At 53.0% G+C, this 19,256-nt stretch overlaps 1 protein-coding gene across 1 annotated transcript; it reads left to right on the top strand.

Moving 5' to 3' along the window:
- Positions 1–377: 377 nt before the first annotated feature.
- LOC104688768 (stromelysin-3) lies at positions 378–19,220 on the top strand. The gene is made up of 8 exons (XM_039560942.1): positions 378–664; positions 9,363–9,612; positions 10,828–10,971; positions 11,992–12,125; positions 14,866–15,113; positions 15,403–15,616; positions 16,939–17,196; positions 18,120–19,220. Exons 1-8 carry the CDS (start codon positions 394–396, stop codon positions 18,251–18,253), a joined length of 1,653 nt encoding a protein of 550 aa, XP_039416876.1. The 5' UTR covers positions 378–393; the 3' UTR covers positions 18,254–19,220.
- Positions 19,221–19,256: the final 36 nt, after the last annotated feature.

The following is a 19,256-nucleotide window of genomic DNA, read 5'->3' on the forward strand; positions in this document are numbered from 1 at the left end:
TTCCCCTGCCTCAGCATCCCTCTCAGGGAAAGCCTTCTTGCAAAGGGTGAGTGAAGGGTTTGAGTGAAAAAGTGAGTGTGAAGCGGAGCCCTGCACAGGCAAAGCAGGAGTGCAGACACATTTAAACACGGATCTGAGCTACTCCCCATGGGGACTGAAGTGGTCTCCACGGGCACTGAGAGGGCTGGTTTTAGTTCTTGGTACCCTTAGGCAGGAGAGGTGAAAGATACCTTTAAAGGGACCCGTTTAAAGCTATCCCAAGCCAGACAGGACCCGGTTGCGCAGAGGCCGGAGGCCGGTGCCGGGCAGGCGTGGGAGGGGGGTCCCGCCCCGCTCCGCCCCCGGGGGGTGGCGGGGCGGAGCGGATGGGACGGGCGGGACCCCCCTCCCGCGATGCCGCCGGGCCGTGTCCCCCCGGCCCGTACAGCCGCGGCTCGGGGAGAACAAAAGGCAGGAGCGGGAGGAGGCGCGAGGAGGAGGGCAGGCGGCCACGGTGGGGGGATAAAAGGCTCAGCGAGGACCCCCCCCCCTCCTCCTCTGCCCCATGTCCGAGCCCGCTCCGCCGCCCGGCATGGCCCGCCCGCCGCTACCCGCCGCTGCCGCCTTGCTGGCCGCCGCTCTGCTGCACTGCGCCCCCGCCGCGCCCGCCCACCGACACAAGCCGGTGAGTCGGGACCACCCGGTGCCTCCCTCCGTGTCCCCCGCCGCTCTCCGGTGCTGTCCCGAGGGCAGTATCTCCCCGGCAGATCCTCCGCTGAACGGGATGAGCCGTCTTCCCCCCACCGCTCCATCCATCCCGGAGCCGCACTCGGGATGCCGGCACGGGCAGCGCTGCCGGGAGTCTCCGGCCGCGGGACGGCTGCCCCTGCCCGGCGGTGCCTCCCGCTCCGCGGGCTCCTCTTGGCTTGTTGGGGAGTTTCCACAGCCGTGTTCCCGAGGGAAAAACGGGGAGCGGGACAAGGAGAGTTTAGGAGAGGACACGGCATCCCCCGTGCTTTACAGGCAGCCGAGCACTCGCTGCTGCTCAAACACCTCAAACACCCCCTGCACGCTGTGCTGGCAGTTCCGAGAAGTGTTACGGGGAGACGAGACTAGAGGGATGAATCAAAGGCGCAGGCAGGAGAGAAGCAGCAGGGCTCTTTCTTCCTGCACATGCCTGCCCGATCCCAGCACCTGGGACGGAGCTGCGAGCAGCAGGGACTGCGGCTGCCAGAGAAGAGCAGCGGCGTGCGAGGGATTTGGGGGACGGGAGAAGACAGAGAGCTCCTTGTGCTGGGAATGTGTGCGTGCGTAATTGGGTTATTATAGACATGCGCTTCGCTGGTGTGCCATAAAATAATAACAGAGCAAATGCCCAGTAGCAGCCCAAGGGGATTAGTTCAGGTTCTGTCGATGGTTTTATTATCAGCTCTGTCATCTGAGAACTTTCTAACTTGGCTGCTAAATATGCTGTGGGCTGGGACTTGGCACAGAGCAGCCTTGGCCCCCAAAGTGCTTGCGTTATTCCGAATGAAATGTCACTGTGCTTGGCTCCACTCTGCCTCTGGGGAAGGTGAGGCCAAGCACTCGGTGGTGGCACTCTGCACTCCAGTAATGACACTGCTCTGCGGACTTCAGGCCCATCTGAGTGCAGCAAGTGGTGGGCTGGCAGGGCAGAGCTCCACCCGCATCAGGCTGGGGACCGCTGGTTCCTGTGGGACATGGGCTGGGCTGGCAGGTGCCTCATGCTCTGCCGTGTGCAAGCTGTGAAGCTGCTGCTCCCGGAGGAACCTGCACAGCCTCTGGTCCTGGTCTTGCTGCCAGCAAGGACCTGTGTGGGATCCTGGGGGAAGGGAGAGACAGCTTGGGTTTCACACCATCTGAGTTTGAGCCCAGTCCAGCTGCCATGTCACTGTTCATCTCCTTTTGCCAGCACTCACAGCTGCTGACTGCAGAGGTTGCTGGGCCTCAGCTGACTTGGCCAGTACCCTTTGAAGTGAGGAGTACACCAAATTGCTGAAGAGCACAGAGTTAATGCAAGGGGCCAGGTCTGCTCAGACTCCTGGTCCATGTAATCCACTACCACACTCCAGAAGGAGATCACTCCAGTCAGCAGTCTGCCAGCTGGGAGATGATTTCTTCCTCATCCTAGGCTAATGCTCTGCACTGTGAGTGCTAATACTTTCCTCTTGGCTGGAGTAACTCCAGGTGATACTCCTACAGGTAGGTTTGGTTCAGGAATACCTCGTGCTTGTGTGTTTGACCAGCCATGCGGGGCTCAGGGTTTCAGATCAATGTGTTTGACTCAGTCTTTGCAGAGATGGTGGCTGCATTGGTTTGGGTTGGAAATGGACAGACAATTTCCCATCCTTTCAAACAGCAGTTCTATCATCCCAAATAGCTGTTGGGTTCCTTTCTGGTGTCACGGCTTCTGAAGGTCATTCTGCTGCCTCTAAAGTGAAGCCAGTTTTACTTGGGGGTTGCTCTCACGTACGATGTAAGTTGCCAGCAGTGCACCCCATTCCTCTCCCGGCTGGCGAATACGTGAGTGCAGGACAGCTGAGGTGGGACTGCTGGGCTCACAGAGGCGCATGGCCTCAGCCATCCTCTGCCCTCTCTTACAGAGAGCTGTGCCACGCCATCACGTGTTCCCTTCTCTGACTACTCCGAGTCTGCTGCACAAAGGGATGTTTCCCTAATGTCTGACAGCAGCTAATTTCCTGTCTGGGCACCTTTTGCTGTCAGGTGATGAATGAGAAAGGAGCCAAGGGGCTGAGCCGGGAAAAGAGATTCACACTCCTATGAGACAGACCACAGGACATCCTCAAGCTGTGCTAGTACGTGGGGTGGGCAAGGACAGCCCCAGGTAGAGGAGTATGCTGCACCGTGGCTATTTATGCTCCAATAGCGAGTCACAACAGCAGCAACTGAGAGGCACACGAGGGAATCAAGGGCTAAGATTCATTTTAAAGCCAGGCTATAGGGCAAGTTGCAGAAGGACTTGTGTTCTTTGAGGCACACCCTGTGGATCTCCTTCACTTTTATATTAATGCCTAAAGAAAGAAAGAGAAAACTGAGAGCAGAATAAAGGCTGTGTCTGGTGTCCACTGTAAAACTTGAGAACAAAAGATCTGCAGTCCTCAGGGCTGTGCACGCGCAGACACTGAATTCCTGCACTGCTTTCGGCTCCCCTGGGAAATCAAAGTCAGTCCATTTGCTCGGAAGGTCTCTCTCCGTGGACAAGTGGTGGGCACCCTCCTAGCTACCAACGTAATCCATCAGGGGTCCTGCAGCTCTCACCCTAAACACAGCAGGTTCTCCTCTGGAAGCAGGGCACTGCCTTCCCCGCAGCCCCTGCCTGCCTCACTCTGGGCTGTGGCAGCTCGCGCAGGAAGGGTTTGATTTACACTCTGGTTTGGCTATTTAAATCCTGCAGTTAGTGTTGGGGTAATTTTAGGCATGTTTATCTTCTGCTCTGGGAGAGACTCAAGACACATGTAAGTAATTCTCCAGTGGGTTTGTTGTGTTTGTGCTTCCACATGCAGCACACACGCACACCCTGCAGTGTGACAAGACCTGGGGGTGCTGCTGGCAAAGCAGATTGCGGAGGGAGAGGAGAGCAGGGAGGAGAGAAGCACTTTGGGGAGGATCCCCCTCTCCAGTTTATGTTGCACTTGCTTCCCCCACGCTTATCCAGCCCTGGCACCATAACCTGTGGGGCTCTGCAGAGGAACAGATGCACTGTGTAGGAGTTGTTCGAAAAGAATCTTCTGTGGAAAGTTGTCCTGCAGAGATGCTGGTCTTTTTACTACTAAGTAGCTTTTCCCTACTAATCCCAAATATACAGACAGGTAAATGAAGGGTTTGTGGGTACTCTTGCACCAGGGATGGCTCAGCCTGTAAAGTGAATGGAAGCACTGCTGAGTCTGCACATAGCTGCCCAGCAAAACGAAAAGCAGAGCTTCAGGGGTTCACTAAGGGCCACAGACATGTTTTTAGAGGTTCACAGAGATCCTGGTGTAGATAGATGAGCCCCAGCAAGGGCAGGCAAGTGACCAGACTTCCTCCTCTTAGTGGATTTGGGCAGGAGAGAGGTACTGATAGCTTATGGCTCCCCTTAGCTTGGATGTAACTGCACAATGAACAAAATGTCTCAACCCCCTTCCTCCCCTGCCAGGAGTTTGCCACATCCTAGAGCAGTTTCTTCATTTCGAGGGGATTTCTAGGTTATCAGATTAAGGGCTCTTGAAACCTTTTGCTATGTCAGCATCCTGGGGTTTGTTTGCTCTGTAAGTAGTCCTGTTTCTGGCAAACTGTTGCTTGGGTGACACCAGCAGTTTGGTTGTGGTGTTGTTGATGGAATAGTCTCACAAGCTGTCACGTAATTAAAATGTCTGGTAATAAAAATAGTCCTGCGGTGTTTGTTCATTTGCTTTCTCTTGTTACACCGAAGCCTGGTTCTTCTCATTCTGTCTGCGGCCATAAACATTTGCAGTCCATAATGTTTCATGTTCCATGTTGCTTAGGAAAAATAAACATTTTCCTTTTTTCATTGCCAACAACAACTACCACCAAGTAATCCGGAAACAAACTGTCAGGCCCCAGGAGGTAGTGCTGGATGGTGCCATGGAGTATGGGAAGTGAGTGGAGGGGAACATCCTATAGTGTATGCATGGCCAGGCACTGCAGCAGCTCCCGTTTGGCCTCAGCCCTTGTGTTCTCCCTGGCTCTGTCTGCAGTGGCACCAGGCTGTAGCCCAGCATGAACAAGTCAGTCCTGTAGCAGAAGTACTGTGTGTAAGCAAAGAATTCATAGAAGGGTTGGGAGACTCTGCCTTGTTCTGTGGAAGGCAAGATCAATAAATCTAGTGGCTTTGCCTAGGCATTGTTTCCACTGACAGTGCCTTGCCTAGGAGCGCATTAAGCTCAGGGTTAGACCAGACCACAGTCATGTTTCTGCCATGAAATTTCAGCTGCAGCATTAGCACCTTCTGAGCCCAGTCTGCTCCTGGAACACAACCTGACTAGAATGAAGTTGGTTCCAGTTTTACCATTAGCTGTCAGCTGTAGCTGCATTTTCAAATCCAACCCCTGCAAATCCACACTGCTGTACATCTGGACAAAAAGCCATCTGTGCATCAGGAGAACAATGCTGATCTCAGGCAGGAATATTGCTGTTAAGGGGGTGCACAGCCCATGGGGGACATAGCCACCCCACAGTGGACAAAAATGTAGTGAGAGAACTGTCTTACATGAGAACTGCAAGAAAAAGCATTTCTGCTGTCCTTCCCCACTGAAATAAGGGCAAGAGTGCTCTGAGGTGCAGGCTCGTAGGTAGGAGGAGGATAATGCTACTAGCCAGAGAGGCAGCAAACACCAGGGCCTTGACAAACACTCTGAGTAAAAGGAGAAAGCAGAAACAGAAGCAATGGAAAAGCAGCAGCAGAAGGGACAGGGAAGTGGAGACAAAGTCCATGAGCTCATTCCCCAGCATAAGAGGAAACAGCCCCAGTGACAGGGGAAGCATACAAGACTGATGGGATTCACGTTGTAACTTGTCCAGTCACTCCTGTCTGACAGGGAGAGGGGTCTCCTTTCATGTCCATGCCACAGATGCAGCCAGGAGCCCAGGTAATTAGGTACACAAGCGAGGACACAAGTTTAAGTTCAGGGCAGGCAGAGGAGGATTGACCCAGGCAGAGGAGAGCCGTGGGTTTGTCAGTACCAGGCACCAGCCTCACTCTTGTGCTTATTTAGGCACGGTGTGGCTGATACTCCACTGTAGCTGTGCTGCTCCGGCTGCTGCTCCGCCTGGGAGCTCTGGAGGGTGAGTGCTGCCCAACACAATGAGGTTAAAGATGCTCCTGGCTCCTTGGGATGGCTGGAACACTTCCTGGGAAGCTTGGCTCGTGTTCATCTGGCCCCAGCAGACCCAGAGGTGATGGCTGTTGTATCACAGCACTTGAAGTCTGATAAAGCTGTGAGGAATTGAGTGGGCAGCCTGTACCTCCGCTGTGGTTTCTGCTGTCCCATGGGATCTGTCCATTCCCTCCTGTTCCCCCTCAGCCTTTCAGTCACAAGGCTGCAGGAAGAGGCACTTTCTTTGTGAGAAGCTGTGACTAGCCTGCAGCACAGCCTGCAGCACAGCCCTCTTTGCATACAGCTTTGCTCTTCTGCTGTCCTCACTGCCCTTAACCCTTGGTTTCAGGCCTGGAATCCTCTCTGTTCTTGTGCTATGTTCACATTTTACCAATCAGTCTCTATTGCAAAGCCCTGGCCTCTTCCTTGACTACACACCAGCTGTTCCCATGCCCAGCAGCCACCCCAGCTGTGGGTTATACAGGGAAGGGCAGTGCAAGTGGCTGCACATGCTCAGCCAGAGGCTCAGCTCTGTTTTGCACTCTGCTGGGACAAATCCTGTCCTGGGCTGCAGGGGTTTTCCTTTGCTTTTGTGTTCAGTAATCCCTTCCCCTCTGTTGGTGGGATGGGACAAGTAGGGATGCCCCGAGAGGGACCCAGCAGCTGGTGCCCTCCTCCGCTCTCCTCCCAAGTCTGTAGTAGCTTCAGCAGCAGCACAGTCCTAAATGAACCCCTAAGCAATACAGTCGGGGCATGGTACCACTGCTCAGAAAACAAAGCAGGATCTCCCCAGGAGAGGGTGGGCTCAGCACCGGGTTGGAAGGATGCAACCTTAAGTGAGCAGACACGATATCTAATCCTTGGGAAGTCCCTGCAACAAGGCGTGTCCAGCTAAGGAGACCAAGATCTCCAGCCTGAGTGTCTCCTGAGCATTGTTTGGCAAGTGGTTTCTGCCTGTCACATTTCCCCTTGCTGGCTGCGCCTGCAGTGGCATTTTCCAGCCCTTTCCTGCCATGGTCCTAATGTCGGTGCAGTGACGACAGGGAGAGAGTTACTGTTTGTCCAGGGGCACACACAGGACAACAGGGCAGGTCTTGCCTCCTGCCTCCACCCAGAGCCATTCACAGGACCATGCTGTGCCCCTTTCCGGGACCGAGTTTCTGCAAAGGGCAGGAGGAGCAGGGAGGGTCCTGGTAAGGCAAAGTGGAGTTCGGAAATCTGGGATTCATAACAGTGGCCTTGAGCTAACCAAAGAGGGGAGAGAAAAGCTGCCTCTGGTCTGCCTCTGAACATGGGATTCCTCAGGGCAAGAAGGAAACAGGCAGCTTCTCTTCTTTCTGCTCCTGGTCAGAGGAGAGTGATAATCTCCAGTTTAAGCCAGTGGTCCCAGCCTGTAAGGCAACTGACCTTCCCAAGAGAGGGGTGTGCATGGCATCGTCGAGACAAGAAAACAGGAGTAAGGCATCTGAGTCTGCCTCAGCCCACTCACCTACCTGAGCCATTCTCAAGGGTTTCCCAGTGCTCCTAGTTCCTGCACTTCCTGGCCTTGGAAACCCAGACGCATTCATCACCCCAAGTCCTCAGCTGTCAGGACCTGCCTCTGGTGGCAATGGGTGCTCCTGAGTGCACCCAGGAGCAAGGGGCCGAGTGGCCCTCCAGGCTGTGCTTTGGTGACCCAGCTGCCATTATGCGCTTCGGTGTCATTGGGGCTGAGAGCAAGACGTTGGCCAGAACATGAATTTTGTCAGCTTCTCCTGCCAGCTGTCCTTTGCAGGCAGTAGCTGCCAGTCCAGGCAGGGTGCCAGGTGGCTCTCAGAGAGTTTCTCTCAGAGAGACAGGTACCTCCAACCTGGCAGGGCTCCAGTGTTCAGCAGGAGCAGCCCAGTGCAGACTCATCTGGGCAGGCCAGCCCGTACTCCCTCCTCCCACCAAAGCACTGAATGGATGCTCAGTGCCATGGCTGGTGGCTTGGATAGGCTTTGCTGTTCAGGATGTGAAAAGGCTTTCTCTCTTTGCATGTGTTGCTGCTGCAGTTCCTGTGGTGTGTGAAAGTGCACTGGGACACCAGGATTGTATTGATGGTTCTAAGGCGAAGGCTGGCAGGTGCCAAGCCACCAAGGGTGTCTGTCTGTCTGGGGAGGACAAGCCAGCAGGCTAGTGGTGACAGACACATGAAAAGCTTAAAGTGATGTGTGGACACCTAAATTGCACCTTGTGTGACCTCCCTGGCTCCCCTGTCCATCTGTGCATCGCTCAGAGGCACAGGACCACTGCAGAGCCGGGAGCTCAGTAGCGGAATTAATGCCAAAGTCTTCACACTTCATTCCAGCCCGCATGAATGGGCTCATTGTAGGGAACAGAGTGGTGGCAGCACGCAGATTACACGGCATCATGGCAGCTCTGGCATCATGCCATCCTGACCTTTGTGTCCCTGGCAGGGCAGCCAGGAAATCTGGCCTGGAAGAAGGCAGCTCTTTGTGGGGGAAGAAAGAGCATGCCTAAAGCCCAAGTCTTCCTTCTGGAGCCCTGTGGGACAGCCTGCCTGCCCAAGTAGAGATGCACCTCTGCTGCATCTGAGCTCTTCCCGCTGCTCAAACAACTTTAAATTTACTGCACAAAATCAGGCAAAATAATTCTGTGTTTGGCCCTCTGCAGCCCAGTGACATGGATCAAGCACCTCTCACCCCACATGCCTCACAGCAGGTTGGAGATGACACCTGGGTCATTGTTTCATGGTGGCAATATAGTCCTGCTGTGACATGGGAAACCAGTGGAAGTCAGCTAATTAGCATTAATTAATGTTGTCAAGAGAAACCTTGCTTTTCCAACTAAGTGTGGAAGAGCCCAGGAGATCTTATCCCAAGCAGAATCACAGGTACAGTGAGGCAAGGGCATATGGTCCAGTCCTCAGGCAGTGACAGGGGCTGCAGGGACAGTCATTGCTGCTCTCTGCCCCATGGGCTGGGCTGTCACTCCCAGATCCCTGTGTCCTGCTCTGCCGGGTCCACTGGCCATGCTGAGAGCCTGCCCACAATGCCAGAACAGCAAGAGGACACCACAGAAGTGGCAACAGGGAGCACAGCTGTGTGCTGGGGACTAAAGACTTCCTCCCATTAATATCACCTCTATCCGGGGCCAGGAGGGAATAAAGGATGTAGGGCAAAGGGGGAGAATTTATTCCCAAGTGATTTGGTTTATACTTGAAGGGTCTGGTTCTCATCCACAGCTTTCAAAAGTATTTCCTGCCGGCCAGCTGCCAAGGAAATGTGGACCAAAATAGCCCAGTGCTTAGTGGGTGCCATGGCATGACACAGTGCCTCCCAGGTGCAACCCAGCCTCAGAGCAGCAGAGCCCAGGGAACACGGCATGTTTGTGGGGAGCAGTTTGTGCCTTAGCAGTGGGGAAACAGCCCTGGGCAGAGGTGGAACTCACCACTGCAGGACTGCTGTGGGCAGTTGTCCACCACTCTGCAACAGGAAGAGTCTGCACGGACACTGAAGTCATGGTTTCGCTTTTGCCTTTTAGGACATGTCTCAAAAGCATCACACCTGGAAGGAGCAGGCTCCTTGGCTGTCTGCCTTGGTGAGCGCTGTGGGCACGGGTGTGCCTGCCAAGGGCTTCCCCGTGGGTGCAGCTGGGCAGGCAGCTCGCTGGAACCCCCCCGCTGCGGCGTGCCGGACCTGCCGGTGTTGACGGACGGCCAGAACGGGCGGAACCGGCAGAAGCGGTTCGTCCTCTCCGGCGGGCGCTGGGACAAGACCGATCTCACCTACAAGTAAGGGAGGCCTGAAATGGCAGTCAGGCTGGTCGGCTTCTCCCTCCCCAGCTGCTCAGTCTGATGTTCCCTGGAGTGCGGCACGCTGTGATGTGACCATGAGAGCTGGAGGGCAGGCAGGGGCCAGGGGAGCCACATGCTGAACCACAGCAGGCTTGTCCCCAACACCTCCACATCCCCTCACGCACATCCCTTCAAACACACGCTCCATAAACACAGCTGCCCACCCACCCCTGCCCAAGCACATTGCGCACAGCAACTGCATCAGCCCTCAGTCAGTCCTGCACCAACACCCCTGGGCACACGCGGTCACTTCCCTCACGTGTGCTGAGCTGAGCCTCCACCACCAGCGCTCTCCTGCTGTGCCTTTGCCCCCACAGCCACCCCGTAGGAGGCTCACTTCACAGTTTATTTTAAAAAGATCTTTTTATTCAGCTGTTATTGATGGTCCCATAAACACGACTTTGGTGTAAAGGTTTGCCCAAATCACCCCACACATTCTCAATTGTGAATCTACTTGATGGGCTGGCAGGAGGGTTGTGCTGCCTCCCCAGCTGCCCTCAGTGGTATGAGTGGAGAAGTGAGCACAGTCATATGGACCTTGACAGCATATCTTTTGCTTAATCCAATACAGGAGACAGTTCCTCACACCATTAGGAGGCTGTAGATAACAGAAAGGCTTCTTCTTTTTTTTCTTTTTGGTCAATAGTGTTAAAGAAAGAAACACAGCAGAGATTTACACACAGCAATACTGTTAATGGAAGGAAAAGAAACTTCCCTCTATGACAAGTCTGCTCTTGTTATTGGAGGAAGTGGGAGCAACTACTAAGTGAATCCAAGTTTCCAGGGGCAAAAAAGGCAGAGATTGAGGAGGAGAAATCACATCACACCACTCCCAGGAATCTTTCTGGTGGTGACCTTACAGGGGACAGACCTGGGGAGTGCAGTGGCACTTCAGAACAACACAGAATCTGCAAACTCTCCAGGGAACTCACCACTGGCACACCAGCCAGAGGGTTTCAACACTGATGGGATTTATCTGCTGTACATGTTGCTTGGTAGAGGATGCTGGAGCAGTGCATGTATGGATTGGAGATGTTCTGGTGGTGAGAGTGGTGGCCCTAGTGATGTTGATTGTAGAACTGGTGTCTCTGTGACAGCAGTCCATGGGACAGCAGCTGATGCTCTCCTCATCCAGTGTCTGTTGCCTTCCAGAATTATCAGGTTCCCATGGCAACTTGTAAAAGCTAAAGTGAGAAGGACCATTGAGGAAGCTTTGAAAGTCTGGAGTGATGTGACCCCGCTGACCTTCACCGAGGTGCAGGAGGGACGGGCTGACATCGTCATTGATTTCACAAGGTGAGCCTGGTGGGCAGCAGCACCCTCCTCCCAGCCAGAGGAGCAGTGCTGTAACCAGAGCAGAGACCTGCCAGCACACAATTATGCACTTAAATGGAGGCTCATATTTCTGCTTTCAGACACTGGGATCTTTTCAGTTTCATCAGTTGTGGGCTGCTTGGTGTAAGTGCAGCTGTTCCACACTCGCTGTGCACAGCACCGTTACTGATCATTCATTAATTTTCCTGGTACATTTACGTTTCTCTGTCCACAGGCTGTTTTCTTAAGCGTTTGTTTTGACTTTCCATCTTCAGGTCCTCCATCCTGTCCCTTGACTGAACGATGTAACTGTCTGCCCAAAGACAAATATAGTTTCTTGGTTAAGTGAATCTTGGCTCCTGGCCTGAAATTCCCTTTTGGCAAAATACGCACTGGGGCAAAGACTTCCTTGAGCTGCACGTTTGCACAGAGCTAATGAAGGCAGTGGAGACTGTCCAAGCAGTGATGCGATTTGCATGCTGTGTATGTGCGTGCGTCTCCCTGGGCTCTCAAGTGGCCACATCTCTCATGGGTTTCCTTCATTACTCATCAGCAGCTTGGCTTGAGCAAGGACCTGAGAGTTTGGCTGGATTTGCTGCCAACTGCCTCTCTGCAGCCCATCACCACTCAGTAATATCAACCTAATCTTGGCTTAAGCAGTAACCTCCTTAATTCTTTAGGCTCCATAGTCAGCTCTGGGCTGGAAGCTGAAGAGGAGGAGGGGAGAAACATCCCTGAGAAAACATACAAACTCTCTAGGTCTTGGTGTGACTGAGCTCTGCTTCCTCAGTGCTTGGTGTGATCAAGCTGCTTTCTCAGGGCTCTGATGCAGAGCTTACTTTGTGGCAATTGGAATAGCTCTGAGCAGTTGATCTTGACTGGTAGGATGAACTTAGGATGGGAATGAGAGCTGCTGTCCCCTCTCAGTGGCTCCTACCATTGGCCATATGATGCTGGAGTTCCATGGCCCTTTGTCTGAGGTGCAACGTGTCTTCTCTCCAGGTACTGGCATGGAGACAACTTGCCTTTTGATGGGCCCGGAGGGATCCTGGCACATGCATTCTTCCCCAAAACACACCGGGAAGGAGATGTTCATTTTGACTACGACGAGACCTGGACAATTGGCAACAACCTGGGTACGGTACTGTTTCAAGGGGAGCTGCGGATGCTCCAGGGTGCTTGTGAATGAGATTGGAAATGATTCCCCTATGGTGTGAACAGGGACCCTGTAAAACTGAGAGGCAACAACTGTTTTTGTGGTGAGCATTGTTATCTCCTACCACTTAGAAACCTACTGTTAGTATTCAGGTCTTTTCATCTTTCAGCCACAGCGGAGCCTGTACCCAGCAGCAGGACCCCGGCTTCCCCATGGACTCCTCCTGTGTGGGGGGAGCAAGAGAGACGGCTCCTCTGCCCAGCCATGTGCCCTGCCACTTGGGAGTTGCACCCCACATTGGCAGGAGTCATTAGAAATGAAGCAAGGAAAGGATGAAGGAAAACCAAGGCTCAAGTTCCATGTGACACAGTTGTCTTCCAAAGAATAGTCTCAGTCCCAGTCCCTGCACGCATTGTTCACCATCTGCCCTCAAACAAGTCCATAAAGGGAAACCACCCAAGCTCCAGCTCTGTTCCCGTGGCCTGGGAATGCTCTGACCATAAACAATGCCACATCCAGTCAAGATTCTTTTTTAAATTTTTGCTAATAATAGATCTAAGCTGGTAGCTCTTTGCTTGGGCACTCAGGGTCTGGTGTCACAGTATCTCATGAGATATTGCAGTACCGCCTGGGACCATCTGGATCAGTGCCCAGACCATCAGTTTCTGGAAGACTCACCAAAATTAACCCAGGTCAGCTCCTCCTCCTTCTTCCCAGTTTATCTACAGGGACAAAGAAATAATCACAAAGCCCAAGTTAACCTTGGGCCTCTCTGGGGTTTCCCAAAAATGTTGGCCATGTCAGTGGGCTCCCCCAAAGCCCGTGTCAGTGTCAGCTGTAGGCCAGTTTGACTGTGTGGGGCACAGCACTGCTGTGTCTCCAACCCTGCTCATGCTGACCCAAAACAAGAATCACAGAGCACAGGACACTTTTACACAAGCGTTTCTGCTCCTGGGGGAGGGGTGGGCTCTGTCGGTTTTCAGCCTCTGTTGGGGTTGCCTGTGTTGTTGAAGAATTTCCTACATTCTCCCATAAAACAGTGTTGGGGGCAAACCAGGAACTGAAAATGGACACCAGTTCCCATCAGAATCCAGCTCTGTTCCATGGTATTCTCCCCCCCACATATCATCTATAAATAACTGTTGTAAAAGCTCTTTGGAGCTAATTGCCATTTAATATGCTGAAAAGAGCTTTACGATATAAACATGGATAAATCCTTGACTCAGCTCTCAGTGAGACAGGGAAATCCTTAGCCTCATTTTACAGATGGGAGAGCACAAGTGTGAGGAGGGCTAAGGCGTGTCCTGGGGTCAATCCAGAGCCGTGCAGGAAGCAAGACCCCACGTGGAGGACCATCCATGAGGGACACAGGGATGCTGCCCAGCACAGCTCCTTCAGCCGTGCTGTTGTGCACCTCCTCTGGAGAATCTGACAGCACAGCTGATCTGCCAACACTGGAAAGCATCAAGTGAGGAGCCTGCCAAGCCAAACAGAAGTGTCTGAAAGTTTGTAATAAATCACTGGCATAGAAATCCCACTCTCCCAGCTGACCTAGATGTGTTGATTTAATCAGGTCAGTGCTGTGCAAATTCATCACTTCCATGTAAAGCTGGCCAGTGGAGGAAGGCCACGGCTCACCTTCCCCTCCACCCTTTCCAGGCGTTCTTCCCCACTGTATTCCCCCTGTCCCATCCAGTCCTGGTGCTGAGAAGTAACCTGCTCCCCTGGAGCCAGCACGGAAATCCTGCTTGAAGCATCAAGGCTGGCTGACTCACATCCCTGCTGTTCTCATCACTTGGGCTGCAGCTTGGAGGATTTCTGGCTGAAGGCAAGTGAATGAATATGCTGGGACTTGTCAACAAACAGCCTCAACTCATAGTGAAATTCATCACCTTTAAAAAAAGGGCCCATTGGAAGCTAAACAAAATCTGCCAAATAATACAAGTTTGTGTACTGAAATCCCCTTTTCCCCTTCTCCTTTTGTAGATGTTCCAAGGTCATGTATTCCTAAAACATGATCTCCCATAAATCTGTTTAAGTCTGGTGAAGAAGTCTCAGGCCTTGACATTGGATCATTTTTTATGGATTTATTTCTAAATGACACCTTCTTGACACAGTCCCCAGACAAGCAATAAATGAGCTCCCTCTGCTGTCTGTGTGACAACGGCCTTTGGCAAGTGTTAATCCCAGAGTTCCCTCACCCACACCAGTATCTTCCACAGTGGATGTGATCTAACTGGGACATGCTAAACTTCAGCTCTAGCCAACAACTGCTGCAAGGCTGGATGGACAAACACCAACCTTACCACCCCACCACCTACACCTTTGGTCTAGACTTCCTTCTCTGTGCAAATTTCTCCTTTCCAAAAGTGCATGGAAAACCCTTTTCTTCCTGGTAGCCGATGGGGTGGCAGGAGCCTCTGACAACAGAATTGCAAATTATCAACATGCCCAGGTTAATACCTAGGTATATGAATTGACTCATGGTGCTTCTGAACCAGTGAATCCCTTTATTATGCCCTTTGACTCCTTAAATATCCCCACAAACATATTTTGGAGCTGCACGGGAAAAAACTGGGAACAACCTAGTGGAGATAGATTTCTTTCCTCTTTTTGGACCCCTACAATATATGTCAGTGTCTGGTAACTGGTAGGAACAGGCCCAGGAGGCAAAAGCATGTGAGCAGACAAAAAGTATCTTCCATCTTCACCCATTGTAGGCACTGACCTTCTGCAAGTGGCTGCTCATGAGTTTGGCCACGTCCTGGGCCTGCAGCACACGGCTGTCTCCAAGTCACTGATGTCTCCTTTCTACATCTTCCGCTACCCCCTAAGCCTGAGTGAGGATGACAAGCAAGGTATCCAGTACCTCTATGGGAAACCCGCACCAGATCCTGACCCAACCCCAACGCAGCCAGCAGAGCTGCCCCAGCCAGACCTCGAAACAAATGAGATCACCAATGTGGAGGTGAGTGAATGGCTTGTCTGTGCCCTCCCGTGACACCCTGGTTGGGGCTGCCCTCACCAGGAGGCTGCCAGCAGGCTGGGTTGGTGTCTGCCTCTTCCACTAACACTGCTGAGCCCAGGCCTGGACCCCGTGGCTGGCACTGGGATGTGCAGGGAGGGGATCTCTGGGCAGCACACGCCCAACCCAAACTGGGCAGTTGCCTGGACACAGGGCCTTCCCCTTGGCCGAACCCAGCCTGGGTGAGGCGTGCTCCTGGGATCCAAGCCCCTGACCCGCTGTGCTTTGGCAGGCTGTGCAGCCTGATGCCTGCGACACAACTTTCGATGCGGCATCCACCATCCGAGGGGAGCTGTTCTTCTTCAAGTCCCGCTATGTGTGGCGGCTCCGAGCCGGAAAGCTGCAGGATGGCTACCCAGCTCTGGCCTCTCGCCACTGGCAGGGGATCCCCAGCTCTGTCGATGCCACCTTTGAGGACCCTCTGGGCAATATCTGGTTTTTCCAAGGTAAGAGCTAGACCACAATCAGATGACTCAAAAGTGCATCTCGATTACTTAGCAGTAGTTGGGACCCAGCAGGTCCCTGGAAGAATAAATCTCCTGGAAATCCTCAACAATCCAGTAATCCTTGTTATTTGTTTCCTTACCTATTTAAACTTTTTACCAGGTTTTGAGGAGGAAAGAGAGAACAAGGGGTCACTTGTGTTTTAAACACAGACCATTCTCCTTCCCTGGAACACAAACATTTGTAATGAGCCTCTGCCCTGGCAATGCTGCTGGCAGAGGTGAAAGAAAGAACCATTTGCTCCATCTCCCCAGCTGTCATGGGAAGCACTGTGCTAGAAGTGAGCCCCAGCAGCTTCCCTGGTTGTGAAACACCTGTGCCTGTGTCCCCTGTTCAGGGAATGTACAGCATTTTCTCTGCTCCTCAGAGACCTGGATGTGGAACTTCCCTAGTACCCCGTGACTTTATGAGCCTACACGGAGCCTGGGTGCAGAGCCAGGCAACCTCCAGCAACCACAGAGATTAAAAATGAAACTGCCTCCTGACCATCTCTGGAGTTCAAGGCCAGCAACAAACCACATTTCAGCTCCACTGTTTTCTTTAATGCTCTTTCCAAGTGTAACTCTAAAAGGAGGGATGCAGAATGACACGGGAACTCATTGTGGCTGTGCACACCCCATCTGCACTCCATGAGACCAAGTACCAAAATCCCACCACATGGCTCTGCAGGCAGAGTTCCTGCATAGACACATTACTTAGCACCTGACCTGCACACAAGGACTTACAGTGCTAAAATTGGCAGGCTCCTATGGTGAGTTAAAATGAGATAAGGGGAAAGTATTACATGCCATAGGCTAATTACAGAGATTTCCCTTTTAATCTAATCTGGAACTATGCTTCCAGTCTCTATATCAACTTGGCAAATTCTTCCTGGTTTCTGCAGCTCAATCCTTTCCAGCCACATGCCCCCTTTGTGCCTGTGCATGCCCACATGTTTTCCAAGTGCTGAGGTTGCAGGGTAGAGGCTGGTCCCTCCAGGCAAGTCTTTTATAACTTCCACAAATAGAGAAAAATGATGCTGAAATGGACCTTTCTGTCCCCCACCAACACTCACCAGGCTGGACTGAGGAGGGATGCCAACGCAGAATTTTGGACACATAAGCGGCAGTGTCCATTACACTGGTGGTGTTTTTGCCTCTCAGGCACAGCTTCCTATGGGAGCTCTGCCAAGGCACCAGCTCCAGTTGCACAGCTCACTGCCAAATTATCAGACACCAAGGAGTTTCTGACCCCTTGTCTTCCTTTTTTTCTATTTCCTCAATAGATTCTCAATACTGGATTTATGATGGCGAGAGACGGGTATCTGGTCCCACCCCGATTGTGGAGCTGGGCCTCCCTGCATCCCCTGTGCAGGCAGCTCTGGTGTGGGGGGCTGAGAAGAACAAGATCTACATCTTCAGTGGAGGCAACTACTGGCGCTTCAACCCTCACAGGCGCCAGGTGGACAACATCTACCCCCGGGCTATGGCTGACTGGCGCGGTGTCCCACAGGAGATTGACGCCGCTTTTCAGGATGAGTATGGTCAGTGCAGCAGGATCATGACCTGCTCTGGAGTGGGTGCTCTGGCTGACACCACTGCCCAGCTGGAAGAGCTGGGAAGACTTAGACATGTGGTAGTAGTGGACACTTCCCAGCTGTAACACATCCCATACAGTGTAGAGGGGCAGTTCCCTCCAGTGGGTAGGGAATTGAGGCTTTGCCCATGAAAGTAAGAAGCTTCATTCTCATTAACTGCAGCAACTGATATGTAAGTGTATGATAGACAGAAGTAAAATATCTGACCAAGGAATGGTCACAGAGTCCTACTCACCTCTTACTGCTCCTGCCAAAGGAAGCGATGAGACGGCAACAGAAACACTGCCCACACTTCAGCCTAGGCAGCTGAACAATGAACAGGCTGCTTTGGTATTGACCAGTCCTCCCCAGTGTGCCCCACGCTGAAGACAGTACGACAGTGCCACAGAAACACTGGGGACAGCCAGGGTGCTTGGGATGACAGGTGTGGTGAGTGCCTCTTTCCTCTCTAAGGATGAAGTGAATCAACTCCCCACTGCTTCCAGAACCTAAATTCCAGGGCAGCTTGCCCACAGTAACAGATGCTCTGCAGCAGGCCTTCACAAGTTCCCTGTTCCTGTCCTAGACATCCTCTGCCCTCACAGGGCTGGGTTACTACAAGCATACAGCATATTTAAACCCACCAGGAAAATAAAATAAAACACATCCTGTTTACTGTCCAAAAAGTAAAACTAGACTTCTTATCAAAACTAAAATGGTGTGAAAGAAAAGTGAATGCCACAAGCCTGGGTTCAAGTAAAATCTCCTGCCTCTTCCAGCTCTCTTCCAGTACTGCATATGTTGCAGAGTGACAGCTGAACAAAATGCTGGGAAAGAGCTCTGAGCCACACGAACACTGTCTCTTCTAACCCTTCCTCTCTCACCCACAGGTTTTGCCTATTTCCTGAGAGGCCGAGATTACTGGAAGTTTGATCCGATCCAGGTGAAAGTGCTGGAGGGCTATCCACGCCATATCAGCCAGGACTTCTTCAGCTGTACACCCTCCTCCAACTCCTTCAGATGAGGGGGATGCCTGTGTCCTCCACGCTCCCCTTTCATCACCCTTACCTCCAGCAGCCACACAGAGGGTTCTCTCTGCCATTCCTGGCTTCCTTCCAGGCTCAGCATCTGACACAACAGGTGTCAGACAAAGTTTGCTCCTCTCCAGTTCCAGCAGCCCCAGCTTCAGTTGCTATCAATGTAAAAGCAGCTGCCATGTTCTTTGCAGGCAAGGGCGGCCACACTCTTCTAGCAATAGCATCTCAGAAGCCATCAGGCCAGCCTGGAATGGGATCATGCTCTCATAATTAATCTGAACCCCATCCTGTAGAACTGATCCAATGGCATTTCCTATGTTTACATAACTCACTACGGCAGCCCTTTGCTGCTCCAGGCGCTGGCCAAGGAGGAAGGATCCCCCCAGCCCGGGGTTTTGAAGGACACCGACCCTACCTGCAGAGGAGGAGGAGGACTGGACGGGCGGCTGCTGCCAGAGTCACTTCGCTGGGGCAGCCGTGGTGACTGCCAGGGCCCTGCCGCAGCCCTACTCCCGGCTTAATGTTGTATCACTAGTGTGCGTTAGGATTTTGTACCGATTTGTATATAGACAAGGGGCCCCCTCCATTCCTCCCTCCACGGTGCTGGGTGCCAGTGCTGGACACTGCCCCGCGCTCATCCCGGCGAGGTTCCCATCCCGGGATGCTCAGATGCACTGATCGCTCTCGTATCGCCGTTCCCGGCCCGGGCTGGCACCGCACGCCCCTTGTGTCTGCTCAGCCTTACGCCAAACACCACCGGGCTGGGAACAGTCTCTTCCCTTTTCACCTTCCAGCCCAACCCGGGTGCGCGGCTGAAGAAACGGCGGCGGCGAGCGGGGATGGTGCCGCCCGCCGCGAGCGGAGCCGCAGCCGCCGGCTCAGCACACACCGCGCGGAGCTCTGTGTGTATTTATGTACCGCCCCGCGACAATAAAGTCCGCCTCTTTTCTACACGCTGCCGTCCCAGCTACCCCTCCTTCCCGCCCCGCC

This window comes from Corvus cornix, chromosome 15, assembly GCF_000738735.6.
Source record: "Corvus cornix cornix isolate S_Up_H32 chromosome 15, ASM73873v5, whole genome shotgun sequence".
NCBI classification, from domain to species: Eukaryota; Metazoa; Chordata; class Aves; order Passeriformes; family Corvidae; genus Corvus; species Corvus cornix.

Coding starts and splice junctions, on each gene's coding strand:
- LOC104688768 (XM_039560942.1), top strand. CDS start 394: ATGCCGCCGGGCCGTGTCCCCCCGGCCCGTACAGCCGCGGCTCGGGGA. Junction 12,126..14,865: donor GACAATTGGCAACAACCTGG/GTACGGTACTGT, acceptor CACCCATTGTAG/GCACTGACCTTCTGCAAGTG. Junction 17,197..18,119: donor CGCTTTTCAGGATGAGTATG/GTCAGTGCAGCA, acceptor TCTCACCCACAG/GTTTTGCCTATTTCCTGAGA.